This window comes from Hippocampus guttulatus, chromosome 9 (genome assembly GCF_054856545.1).
Source record: "Hippocampus guttulatus isolate MCC_2025c chromosome 9, RoL_Hgut_1.0, whole genome shotgun sequence".
Lineage (NCBI taxonomy): Eukaryota > Metazoa > Chordata > Actinopteri > Syngnathiformes > Syngnathidae > Hippocampus > Hippocampus guttulatus.
Genome location: NC_141269.1, coordinates 23,142,152 through 23,156,289, shown reverse-complemented (window position 1 = coordinate 23,156,289; position 14,138 = coordinate 23,142,152). Strand labels below are relative to the sequence as shown.

General features: G+C 40.2%; 1 protein-coding gene across 3 annotated transcripts in view; it reads left to right on the top strand.

The window, feature by feature from the left end:
* Nucleotides 1–3,801: 3,801 nt before the first annotated feature.
* LOC147200795 (integrin alpha-M) overlaps nucleotides 3,802–14,138 on the top strand; it is a 30,542-nt gene continuing 20,205 nt past the window's right edge. For 2 of the 3 annotated variants that reach the window (XR_015101773.1, XM_086119399.1), the window contains exons 1-7: nucleotides 3,802–3,907; nucleotides 8,459–8,576; nucleotides 8,745–8,836; nucleotides 9,619–9,701; nucleotides 10,543–10,657; nucleotides 10,772–10,902; nucleotides 13,388–13,530. Coding sequence is in view for 2 of the 3 variants with exons in the window: in XM_086119399.1 (XP_085975525.1) it covers nucleotides 3,865–3,907; nucleotides 8,459–8,576; nucleotides 8,745–8,836; nucleotides 9,619–9,701; nucleotides 10,543–10,657; nucleotides 10,772–10,902; nucleotides 13,388–13,530 (725 nt within the window). In the remaining variant the exon portion in view is untranslated. Of the gene's footprint in view, nucleotides 3,908–8,458; nucleotides 8,577–8,744; nucleotides 8,837–9,369; nucleotides 9,528–9,618; nucleotides 9,702–10,542; nucleotides 10,658–10,771; nucleotides 10,903–13,387; nucleotides 13,531–14,138 lie in introns of those variants that run through there. The other variant, XM_086119400.1, reaches the window with a different exon arrangement.

Genomic DNA, 14,138 nt, shown 5'->3' with positions numbered 1-14,138 from the left:
AAAAAATAAAAATAAAAACCCAGACAAGGATGCAGTTAAAAGTTAAATGACTACCATTTTTATTCTTTACTCTGTTCTTTTTTTTTTTTTTTTTACATTTTGCACAACTCTCATTTATTGTGCAAAAATCTAATTGTAAAATGTATTTCTTACATATTTTGATGCATTTTGATGCTTTAGAAAACATTTATGTCTGAATTTTGGGGGGCTTGGAACAGATTAGAGCATTTACATGGAAAACGTGTCTCTACTTACAAAACTTTCTATTTAAGAAATTTATTTCAGAACCAATTAATTAATTAATTTCCTAAGTAGCGGTACCACTGTACTTGTATTTATGTTGCATTCGAGGAAGGTGGGGAAACTAATTCCTGCTCTGATTGTCTCAGTTCTGACCTCAAAGCTTCTAGGTTCATGTTCTGTAAACAACAAAGATGGCTGATTCTGATAAATTGCTGTTCTGGTTCATCACAACACATGTTGACCTGCAGCAAACCTTCTTCGTAATTGATATCAATAAAGGACTATCTTATCTTCAAAGCACTTCATTCATTTCACCAATTGCCCTCATGCAGCGAGGTAACAACATCACTTCACGCAGTCAGTACAAATCAGATTGTGTTCATGAACTTATTTTTTACTTATTTACTTTTGAATAACTACATTCATGTGATAATAAACAAGGATAGATGAATATGTGTTTATAATCTTGTTAATTGAGTTTTGCCATTCACGGTCTGTGTCTCCATGAGGATTGGCATTCTCGAATGACATCAGATTGAAGTTGGTTAGTGAAGTTTTTTTTTTTTTTTTTGCTTCTCGGCGTTCCAGTGCACTTTTCCTGGTCGGATGTCGGAAAAGTCTTCCAACCTTCCTCGAATTCAGCATTCTTCCCTGCTGTTGTTCAGTCTTTGTCAGATTGTTTTGGTTGCAGTTCATAATGGTTGTCACATACTGTATCTATGTTCTAGTTAGTTATCTGTGATTGTTTAATACTTTGACTTGGGTTTATTTGGACTTCTTTTAATTTTGTATTTTTGATTCTGCTTTTTTGCCTTATTCCTACAAATGAAATGCATTTTGTTTTGAGTTCATTCTGCCTTGTCTCCATGCATTTGGGTCTAACTTTTTGCCACCACCACAACAACCCGCAACATTTACAGTGTGTAAGATTCTCCACAAAGTATAATTGCCTCAGTCATTTTTGGATCAAATTGTGATACCTTCCACTGCTGCATCATCCCGCCGTTCTTCATTCTTATTAGAATCCCAAAGTACTAGTCATCATCAAGTCATCACTTTGACTTATGCAATTTTGATGCTACAAACAAAGTGGCAGAAAACCTGAGAAAGACGGCTCAGCTGTTTGTTTGTTTTATTTTATTTAACATATAAAACACAATACAACAATAAATTAACAAAAGTGAAGGCAAGCAAAAAGGAAAAGAAAAAAACAGTCATCATCACAATTCTATGTTCAAAGGAGTAGGAGGAAGAAACTGTTAACATATCATTCCTCTCTGTAAGTTGGATTTGAAAGAAACAATGTAGAATGCTGTTGAAGGTATTTCCTGCTTACTGTGATTACAATCAACTTTGGTACCCCCTCACACCCACCACTTTTAGGACCCCTCCAGAGGACATTTCAACATCAAAAGAGGAACTGTTACCTCTAAGTTTCTGTGTTGCAGCTATTGAGGGACTGCGCCTTACTATGAGTACTATTGATCCTAGTCTCTTTCCTGAACATCTGTTTGCACACTTAAAACAACGTATGTAGTGTTGACTCGTATCTTCTTCCTCCTTGGTTGATTAACAGCCCCCCAAGTGTCTTCTGTTGTCCCCCCGCACCTTGGGTCGGTCCCTGATTGCTATTAAGCCCCCCTGGGAAGACCTCTTATCTCAGGATGTATGCACAGCGGGGGTTCTGGAACTTGCCGTCACACCAAATGGTGGGTAGTGGTGGTTTGGTCTCACCTCACCACTCCCAACTTCGTCCAGCCACACCGGGTCAGATGACATGTTACTTTCTTTGTTTCCAGGATTTGCATGAGAGGCGTACCTCCCCGCCTCTCATTATCATATTGTCTCGATATAATCTCATGAATGTGTTTCTTCTACGCTTCCTGATTCAAATTTGGACCCCTCAGGAGCCCAGATCGATTCGTAAACTGCAGAAAAATAAATTAAACCCTTCAAAGGAACTGTTCATCGCCTCCAGCCTTTATTTGGATTACCAACATCCTCCTCGTCCGAAATTCAACAAACATGTGGGGAAGAGGAGGCCACTCTGACCCCAACAAAACTTGTCTAGTACCCCTTGTTCTCTAGCAACATATGAGTTGATCCTTTTTCAATACAACATTAAAAGAAAAATCAACATATCATCAATACTTTTATCCCTATGTGTACTGTACTAATCTCTCTTTACAGCTCTCGGTTTGTATATACATACTCCCTTTTGCATATATTTATATCGATTTCCTCATATTTATAATTCTGATGTATTACTATAAGTTATAGATATATCAAATTTATCAGCTTAACTCTGATTTGTGTCGTTTTTTTGTACAAATCTTTTGAATTTGTTTTTGAACTCGACAAGCGATTTACTCATTTTCAGGTCCGTTTCAAAATTATTCCACAGATTGACACCTATTACTGATATACTCCTTTGCTTGATGTTTGTTCTTGTTTTGGATTTTTTGTATAGGTTAGTACCCCTTAAATTATAACAGCTATCGCTAAGTTCAAAAAGCTTCTGGATGTTTTGGCAAAGGAGGTTATTATGTACTTTGTACATTAATTGGGCGATTTTAAAGTCAACCAGGTCATAGAATTTCATTGAGTTTGATTTGAGGAATAGTGGATTCGTGGGTTCTGTATATTTAGATCTATTGATTATTCTGATTGCTTTTTTTTTTGTAGTTTTAAAACATGGAGTGTGTTTGTTTTGCAACCGTTTCCCCAAGTAAAGCATAAACTCTTTATGATTCATTTTCATCTGGTAAGAGTTCATGTTTTTTTAGATTTCCAAACACTAAACATAATTTCACTCAATTAATTGAAATCTGAACGTATTTAACCTTTAAACCACATTTTTTGCTTGCAAGTAGCTAGCAAAGACTGACAAACAACGTTGATGTTTCTTAAGGGGATCGTCTGGCTGTGATAGGCCATTTTTCATTCAAAAACTGTCTTGATGTATTTTTTGATCAGGAAAATGAAGATTAAATTTTTCACTTTTTTTTGTATTTTCAATACCGAACTACTCTCAAAACACCCCTTTTCAAGACATTTTCATCATTTCTCAAGTGCTCCAACAATTGACTTCTTGTACAACCATTTCTGCAAGATTCGCTCTTTGTAAATTTGAGAGTTTTTAATAGTGTTCAACATTTTGTAAAATTATGAAACAATATCGACAGTTCATTGCTCATTGGCTAAAGGGAATAAACAGAAACTGAAAACTCTTTGTTCATGTTTGTTCAATTCTTTCAGTTCTCAAATCTGACATCGCATAAGAGGAAGACCATTTCACAGGATGTGATTCTGACATACAAAAGTCACAGACATACAAAGTGAAAGTGTGACCAAAGAGCGGAAACAAATTATAATTAGGTGGCTTTGTAGATATAGTTTGATTTTTTAAAACACAATTTATGTTGGTTTGTGTCCTTTGTCATACTCTTTATGTATCGGTAACTGAACATTGCAGAGAGCTGTGGTAATGAAAGTCTGTCAGAGTTCTACCCAAAAGTGTCACAACCACCTGTTAAGGAAACGCCTTAGGCCGGAAGGATTGCACAGACGCAGGCCCCAGACTGCGCCTTGCCTTTTCTATGAAGAAGTGCAACAAGAAAGATGTGTGTTTTGCTTCGCCTCTTCCTGTTCATGTGGGTTGTTGGTAAGTTATCTTCTTTTTGAGTTAGAAATAAGACACTTTGTATGTATAAATCAAAGATACAGATGTGGAAATAAAATGTGTTTTGGTGTGTATCAGAGGCGTCCAAACGTTTTCCTTTGCGGGCCGCATGAAGACAAGAAGCAAAAGAAGAAAGAAACCAGGAAAACATTTTTGTTTCAGGTTTTTTATTCTCCATTATGAAATTCTGTGCCCCGTTGCACTGTTAATTTGTGTCTTTGCATCTATAGAAAAGTTTATTAGTCATGGTAGCCACATTACCTACATCCCCCCCCCCCCCACTTCATCGACAACAACACTTCTAAGGCTGCCCACTCCCACTTTTTAATTATTTTTTTTAATAGCATTGCAGGCCATGTCAAATGTTATTTTTAGTACAGTATATGCCGCAGGCAGCTGTAAAATGGACAATGGGCTGAAAATGGCTGTTGTTTGAGCACGACTGGTGTATGCGCTCATTATTTCAAGGTTAGCAGTAAATGTCTATAACTTCATCAGCTGTGCAACCCATACCTTTTTTATATCAGTGATAGCACGAACTCAAGTTATACAGTACACTTTTGTATCTGTGCTACTTGGAACACATTTCATTTAGACGAGCTAAAAACATTATCAATTGATCAAAAAAAAAGAGGAAAGGGAGAACAAAGTACACTCATAAGAGGTTGTCAGCGCAAGTGGTGAGTAAATGTAAAACAGGAAATGTGAATGAATTCATCTTTCAACGCAGGTTTAGGATTGTCACTATTTGATAAGAGCCTGGTAGTGATCTCTAAATGCATACAGAGACGGATGAATGACCTGCAAAGTGAGAGAAGGATTGAGTTCAGTGCTTGCATTGACAGGGGTCTGAAGAAAATGTGGAGAGATGCTGAATACTGCACATGTAGATCCCATAACCTTCTTCATTTGCGACCGGTCATGTATAAAACCATGCATGATGATGTCATGACTGTTCCGGCCTAATACTGTTGCAAACTCAAAAGAAATCTTTTTTTTTCCGTCAGCATAAGCACTCTTATTTTTTCCATAATGGATTCCCACTTAGTCTGGGCCATAAACCACCAAATCAACAGGACAATTCATCACAGTTAATTGTAGCCAATGGCGTTAAGCAATGTGTAGGAATAATCAGATGCCAAATTAAACAGAGATTTATTGAATGTCAGATGCTTGAATGTGAAGCAGTTTGAGTAACATTGTTATGTATGAAAAAAGCCTCGACATATAAAGTTTGACTGATATTCAAAAGCAGAACTTGCTCTCTTTTACTTAAAAGTACCCGGCGTCCTGATAAGCTTGACTTATTTCATCCATAGCTACATTTGAAATGGTAAATATGGTTAAGTATTGTTGAGTATGCATCTCAGGTGGTAATCGCTCACTGCAGCGCAGCCGACCATAGAGAGAAAGATGAAAGAGTGGGGGAGAGAGACTGACAGTGAAATGCCATGATCTTCACAGTAGCGACGGCAAAGGTTGTCTCCAACTTAATAAGTGACCAGTGACCAGACTATCCTTAATGCAGCCATCTCGTTACCTCTGCGTCCCGCGTCCTAGACGCACAATTTTCCCGCGGGACGCACAGTTCCAAATATGTGCGTTTTTGGAACACAAGGAAATTTCTCGGTCAAAAAAAAAAAAAAAAGTACGACACACACACACACACGCGCACACACACACACGCCAGCGATCCCGCGGCCGTGCAGCAGACGTGTTTAGGATTCTCAATTAAGGATGATTAGACAATTAAGGATGGAAGAGACCTGCTTTTGTTCTTAAAAGCCTCCTCTCTTTCCCTCTCTCTCTCTCTCTCTCTCGCTCTCTCTCTCTCTCTCTCTCTATCTCTCTCAGTCACACGCACGCGCGTGCACACACACACTAGCACCCATCGTTAACAACACTTAGACACCGATTAAAGATCAGAGAGTAACCCACGTGATAAAACAGAAAGAAGATGCACAGCCAATCATGGCTTTGCTGCATCTTCTCATCCCACACTACTGTATATGTTGCTCTATGTGACTCACTGGTGTTTTGCTGACTTTCGCTGCTCCTCGCATTTTTTTAAAGAATATGTTTGAAAAAATCCGCGACGCACTGAAGCCGCGATAAACGAATCGCGAAATAGCGATGGATCACTGTTAGACTAATTGCTATGAAAAATATTATGAAACAGTATTGGTTATTCTATAATTTACTGGTTGTAGCATGGTAACTTTCGGAATGAAACGTTCGTCACAAGGTGTAGTCATGCTAATGTTAACTGTTGGTAGAACTAATGATGACGTGTGTTAGATTCTTTCGTCAAGTTGATAGTAGATTACACATGCATCGTTTTGGGAAGAGGATGTCAAGCCACATCAATACTTACCTGTATGAATGATTACCAGTAAATTAATCTTTGCAGTGTGAGATTGGAAAAAATACAGTGATTTTGTGGTATGCTGTATTCATGATGCCATATGAATACAACATATTTTGATCCATTTATTTTTTTGAATAAACCTGGAGTACACAGCGACTAATGGAATGTTCATTGTTAATGCATAGTTTTCAAACATTTACCCTTGAAACATTATACTTTTGAGTTTCAAAATTCTTGATTATGAATATCAGTCAAAATAGAAAAATGGGTTCCCATGATGAACGTTTACGGAACCCAAAATTAGTTACCGTGGTTTCCCATTGGATAATCCGACGGAACCGAATATCGGTTACCGTGAATTTCCGAAATCCTCAGGCCTGCTACTGAATTATTTAAATTTTTGCAGCATTTTTTTATAATTGTATGTATATGTTGTTGTTTGTGTTATTATCATATGCAATTGAATAAGTAGACCATTTCAGAATTCAAAATTTGGGACTCTCGAAATGCATACTCATACTTTTCTGATCAGCGAGTCCCTGAGACTCGCTGGTGGTAAACTGTAAAATTATCACTGTTAATGTACCAAAAAATCAATATGAAAGGCTCAAGACACCCGTGAGCACCATGAGCATTCAGACAGCGACTGTGGAGCGTGCGCATGCTCATCTCTTTCTGCAGATTTTGTCCATTAAATCCATTGTCCAGTGAATCGAGGTTGCACTGCAAACGTGACAGGCCATTATGAGAAAAATTGACGTAAAGGTTTTGAGCAAACCTAAATTCGAAACTGTAAAGTAAAATATCCTCAGTTGTTTGATTCTTTAATGTTTTGTCCCGAGTCTTAATAGAAAAGGGGAAAGTCACTTTTTTTTGACTTGCTTTCATTTTGAAATGCAGCCCTACTAAAACATGAAGTGCAGGCTCAACACATTTAATTATATATTTAATGGCATTCAAGGCGGCCGGGTGGTCCTGTGGTTAGTGCGTCAACCTCACAGTGCAGAGGTTGTGGGTTTGATCCCAGCTCTGGCCCATGCCTGTGCGGGTTTTCTCCAGGTAATCCGGTTTCCTCCCACATTCCAAAAACATGCATGGTAGGCTGATCGTTCGTCTCTGTGTGCCCTGCGATTGGCTGGCAATCGGTTCAGGGTGTCCCCCGCCTACTGACCGAAGACCTTGTGAGAATAAAGTGGTTCAGCAAAGGGGGATGGTATTCGAAATAAACCATAAGGCATTTCAGTAAAGCTGTTCTTGAAATGCAGTCCCTCCCTGTTCTTCTCCTCAGAGAGCAGAGCCTCCTAGGCCCCTCCCTGTATGTGAGAGTTAAAAACAATAACAGAACAATAATTCCCTTAGAAATACATAAAAAGGAGCCTGTCAAGGCCACAGACTTAAGTATGAATGGAGTAAAAATGCCTCTAACTCACTGTAGCAAGACGTGAAGCCACTGGTGGCCATCTTTCATCGCCACTCGCTAAGCGTGCCAAAATTGAATACATTGATTTCTCCTCACAGTTTTCACATTATCTTCTGTGTCTAGGGTGAAAAAAGTGTGGCATACAGTTGTACCAATCAGTCTGGAAGAAGTGCACATTTCTGTAAGAATGTGATTATAAATGTTCTCTTGTAAGATCAATCTCCGACAGGTAAGTGCTACAGAAGTAGGATGCCCTACAAGCCTGTGGCGGGCCTTACGGCGAGCGCCCGGTGCAGTCCAACCAAGCTGCTATGAGGCAACTTGGTTGATTCTGCCAGTAACATATGTTTGCCAAAAATATTTTTGTAAACCATGCTCGTTTAAGTACACACGTCTCCGTACCCTAAACTTGTAACCTTTAAGCCTTTGTGTAATCGCAAGGACTCACCAATGTCGTTCTCCCCATCCTCCGCCGCCATCGTTGTAAAAACCGCTCCTGGCACTTGATAGGGATCTGTAACATTCAAACTGTCCAACGAGCACATGTGTCTCATGATGTCTTTTTCATCACTGTCAGATGTGAATTCACTTCAACAGAATGTTGTTGTAATTTTATCACTGCTCTCTATTTTAAATCCAGAAATGCTCTGTTTTAATGTTTTATTTTTTCATATTTACAATACTCAGCCAGACTAATGATCATGACTTTTTTATATTATTTTATTTTATTTTTTACAAACTGTAGCTCTCCCTGTGTCTTTGGCATTCAACGTTGACACCACAAATCCCAAAGTCTACAATGGCGATCAAAAAGCTTTCTTTGGATACAAAGTGCTTCAGTATGTGTCTGGCTCCAAGAAGGGGTATGCTTGAGTTTCTTCTTCTGCTTTTAATTCCAAATATTTTTGTAGTTTTCTTGACCGACGCTTGCTATTTAAGACATCAATATTTGAAAGAGAGAACATTTCACCGGCATCACACTTTAACTAATTGAGATTAACATCCATATGGGTGTTTTCTCTAATCTTCAGGATACTTGTCACTGCACCGCTTCAGAATAATGGAACTGGGGCAGTATGCAAACCAGATCACAGCCAAACTATCAAGTGCTTCAACCCACAAGGTACAGTCTGCAAAGAATATAAAGCCTTGGAGTCACGAGCTCGCAAAAAATATAATATGGAAGTGTTAATATGCAGAAAAAAATAAACAGACTAGTACTCAGAACACACCTATGCTGAAGCTAAAAAAAAGTTGAAAGTATCTCTATTTTTTTTCTATCCAATCACAATGTGGCAAGCTGCAGTTTCTGCAATTAGCAGCCTGTTCCCGGACAAAGAGCCTTTCATTGTTATCCTAATAGCAGAAATGGTGGAAACATTTTCTGACAAAAGTGAACTATGTTTGTATATTTGACTTTCTAGTTCAATGATCCATTTGAGGGACAGGACTGTCCTATTAGAATTCCTCAAAATGCAGAATGGTCTCAAACACCCAAACATAAAATCAATAATGATAGTCAGATATTTATTCATCTTAAAACTAAATGCTTGGTGTTCTATTTTAAATACTGTTTTCTCCCACAGTCCAAAAACATGCATTGCAGATTATTGGAACACTCTAAATTGTCCCTAGATTTGACTGTGAGTGAGAATGGTTTGTCTGCATGCCCTTGTGATTGGCTGGAAACTAGTTCAGGTTGAACCCAGCCTACTCCCCAAAGGAAGCTGGGATAGGTTCCAGCACACCTGCAACCCTCGTGAGTATCAGTGGATTAGAAAATGGATGGATGGATGGATAGCAAAGCGCAAGAGGTGGGGGTCACTATAGTTTTTGTGTAATCTCATCTTCACACGTGCACATGGCAGAGGTAATAATAGTACCACTGAAATGTTATTGTCACAGGACTCTCATTTGAAGACAAAGGCATAAAAGTCAAGCACCTTGGACTGTCCATAGCCGAAGACCCGATACACTCCCAGTTCACTGTAAGGATACCAAAAATGATTTGACTTCTGCTTTTATTTTATTTATTTATGATATCTGAAGAGGATTTTAATTAATGCCATGCAATTGTCTTTTTCATTTAGTGAATGAATATAAATGCTCACATTTTGTCATTCCCAAATAATATTTCTTGCTTCTTGCATCTTTCTCGTCATGTTTTATTTTTTTTACTGTTGTCTTTTTTTGTTATATCTCAAAACACGTTATTGTCTTTTTCTTTGAATAATGAAATTAATGGAATTGAATTTTGCTTCACCTAGTCAGCACACGCTTTCAGAATATCGTGTAACTCATTTCGGTCTCTGCAAATAATAAAGCTCACACACATCACTATAGGCCAGTGGTTCTTAACCTTTATGACTTTTTACAAATTCAAGACATGAAAAATTCGTTTATTAAAAATAGGAAAAAAGTACCGGTAAATAAAATTTCAAGACATAAGTATGAGGTTTTTTTTTTTTTAATTATTTGGACGTACTATCACGACAGTCACACGTTGACTACTGAGCGAACTAAATTTCCAGCAGCAATGATTGGACAAGCAATGTACCGGTAATGTGATCATGTGCAGCCAGTGATGGCCAAGCAGGCGTGTCATAACTAATTGACCTCCATGGCAGAGACTGCGTCGAACCCCTGAGACCGATTCACCGAACCCCTAGGGTTCGATCGAACCCAGGTTAAGAACCACCGCTATAGGCTTCGTGTTTCTTTACATGGATCACAAGTGTGTACCAAATGTTTTTTTTTTATTGCTCTAAATATAATCTAGCCACAAAATTTGTTGAGATTATATTCATTTTTGGATCTAATCTTTCCCAGGTTTGCAGCCCCTATGTAGCTCACGAATGTTATGATAACTCCTACCTGAACAGTGTGTGCTACAAGATGACAGACGATCTACAGGAAATCACCTCTTTCAAACCGATTTTTCAAGGTAAAAGATATTAAATGTTAAATCGCTAACTATTTCAAATAAAAACTGAAGTCCTATTGTCTCCTAGTGTTACATCTTTGTTTCCTGCAAGCAATTAATATATTCTCCACATAGAATGTAGAAAGAAGACTGTAGATCTCGTCTTCCTTTTTGATGGGTCAAGGAGTATGGATGATGAAGACTTTGAAAAAAATAAAGATTTCATACTGGATATCATGAACAGCCTCAAAAACACATCGATCAAGGTCAGTGGCACATCGACAGAGTTGTGATGTTTGCAGTTGAATTAATCCACCCCTGCCCGAACAGTCACTTTATAATGGTGAAGGGGTTTGTCCATCCCAAGGATCCAAGGAGCTTAGTGTCTGGGGCATTATGCCCCTGTCACTGTCACTTATTGCAAAAAGGTCTTAAGTGAGGGACCAGAAAAAGCATGGCTCAAAAGACCTCCATAAATAGCAAAATGAATGGACACAATCTTCTCTCACCTAAACATGGGCCAGTGTGGCTCCTTTGGAGGCAGGCCTGGAGGTGGGGCTCAAAGACAAGCGCCTGTAAGTAGAAGCTATAGCATCATAAAATTTCTTGAGGGCTCATCACCTGTGAAAGGGACTGTAAAATCGGGTGCAATGTGATCTGGGTCGCAGCCTCAGGCAAAAACCTTGGCAGTCGGATCCCCAGCTACAGAAACTGGCACTTGTGGATTTGGAGTGTGCTCTGTTATCTGGCAGGCAAGGAGCCCAAGCGGATGTTTGAGCTCAAGAAGTTCTGACGAGACATCGCGAGGCTCGCCTCAACACACAGTTAGGCTCTGGTACTAGTTCTCTTGAGAGTGTTTGGACTCTCTTCCAATCTGGAGTTGCCCATGGAGAAAGGCGTCAGGCAGGTTTGGGCATACTTATTGCCTCCTGGCTCAGTGCCTGTACGTAGGGGTTCACCTCAGTGGACAAGAGGGTAGCCTCCCTTCGGCTTTGGATGGGTAGACAGGTCCTGATTTTTGCTTGTGCTTTTGCATCAAGCAACAGTTCAGAGTATCCACCCTTTATGGAGTCCTTAGAAGAGGTGCTGAAGAGCGTTCCTCCTGGGACTCCATCGTTCTGCTGGGGGACTTGGACACTTGGACTCATGGACAATGGCAGTGAAATCCGGAAGGGCATGATTGGAAAGACAGCCCCCTACTTGCGTTGACCAGAACTGGAATGGTGTTCTGTTATTAGACGAATGTGCTTGCCATGGATTGTCCATAACAAACACCATGTTCAAACAGAAGGGTGTCCATATGTGCACTTGGCACCAAGACACTCTAGGGAGCAGTTTGATGATCAACTTTGTGGTTGTGTCATCTAACCTGCTGCCGCAAGTCTTGGACACTTGGGTGAAGAGGGGCAGAGCCGTCAACTGATCACCACATGGTGGTGTGTTGGCTCCAATGGTGGGGGAAGATGCCACTCTGGCCTGGCACACGAAACACGTTGTGAGGTCTGGTGGGTCCGCTGTCAGAAGGAGTTGAAATTCCCACCTCCTGGAAGAACTTCACTCATGTCCCACGGGATTCGAGGGGCATTGAATCTGAGTAGACCATGGTCTGCGCCTCCAGAGAAAAAAATATATATAAATATACATTCATTCATTTTCCGATCCACTTTATTCTCACAAGGGTCACGGAGGGTGCTGGAGCCGATCCTAGCTGTCTTCGGGCAGTAGGCGGGGGACACCCTGAACCGGTTGCCAGCCAATCGCAGGGCACACAGAGACGAACAACCATCCGTGCTCACACTCGCACCTAGGACAATTTAGACTGGTCATCCAGCCTGCCATGCAGGTTTTTGGAATGTCGGATAAAACCGGACTACCTAGAGAAAACCCACGCGGGCCCAGGGAGAACATGCAAACTCCACACAGGAAGAGCCTCTGTGAGGTCCACGCGCTAAGCACTGGACCACCGGGCCTCCCGTTTAAAGATATGATAGAATAATTACAAACATGTGAGGGTTGTACTCACTTTTAAAAGAAACGGAATAAGAATGGATCTGATCTTTCTCCCTTGAATTCCCCTCCTAGCCTGCCTTTCTCACACTCATCCACTGGCTGCATTCAAAAAACTGCTTTCTATATACAATTTGAATTGCGCAGTCTTGCTATGTGGGTCGAGTCACAATGCATAAAATTGGTCACTGTGTATTATTAATATACAGTACTGTACTACTGTCATGACCAGAAAAGATGCAAGATCACCCAAAATGTTTACAGGCATTCACACCAAAAAAATCTCATCTAATTGTGGCCGCATGGTTCAGTAGTAGCGTGGTCGACTTCTCCAACCCAGAAGTTGTGGGTTTGATCCCCTGACCGTGACCTTCTCAGTGTCCTTGAGCAGGATACTCAAGGACATGGGGTGTTACAATGCCAGTTGCTCCTGATGCTGCATCATAAGTTGGTGAATGAGGATTCAGTGTGACACACTTTGACCGCCTTGTAGGTGGAAAAGTGCTCCAAAAGTGAAAGCCTATTCACCACTTAACAATAATTGCTCTGTTTCAGGAAGGCGCCTCGGTCCTCCAACTGAGGTCCTCCGCTTTAGATGCTCACAGTGCTTGGGTCTTATGAGACCATGATATCAAGTTTGATTTGGAGGCATATTTGTCCAACTTGTGCAATGTTTGAGATGTTTGACTTTCTGTAGGTTCCACTGTATATTTTACATTTGAACGCTCATTGTATGTTTTTCAGTTTGCAGCAGTTCAGTTCGCCACGTCTCATAGAACAGTCTTTGATTTTACTGACTATCAAAGTGGGCGTGCGCGCCAAAAGCTGAGAGAGGAACGTCATATGCTGACCCTCACCAACACCCACAAAGCCCTCGAATTTGTATTGTAAGTGATATGAAGACAATTTTCAACCAAACTTGAGAACCATTGTTTTTCATCTTTCATCTTTTTTCATCTAATAGTTATGAGATGTTTTGTGTTGAGTTTTGAAGGAAAAATGAATAAATTCTGTTTTGGGAGGAGGCTGTAACATAACAAAGCATGGAAAAAACTGAAGGGCTGTGAAATACTTTCCTCATGCACCGTATGTAGTCTAAGCGGTGAGGGAAGACTTTGTAGATGGTTTGAGTTAGAGCAGATGATGCAGAGGACAAGGAGAGCCAGGAGAGGATCATTCGCTGAGGTGATCCCTGAACAGAATTAAATCAAAAGGGAAAAAGAAAAGAATAATAATTACATATTAATATATATTAATTTTCAACAGGGCGGCCCGGGAGTCCAGTGGTTAGCACGTCGACTTCACAGTGCAGAGGTACCGGGTTCAATTCCAGCTCCGGCCTCCCTGTGTGGAGTTTGCATGTTCTCCCCGGGCCTGCGTGGGTTTTCTCCGGGTACTCCGGTTTCCTCCCACATTCCAAAAACATGCATGGCAGGCTGATTGATCACTCTAAATTGTCCCGAGGTGTGAGTGAGGGCGTGCATGGTTGTTCGTC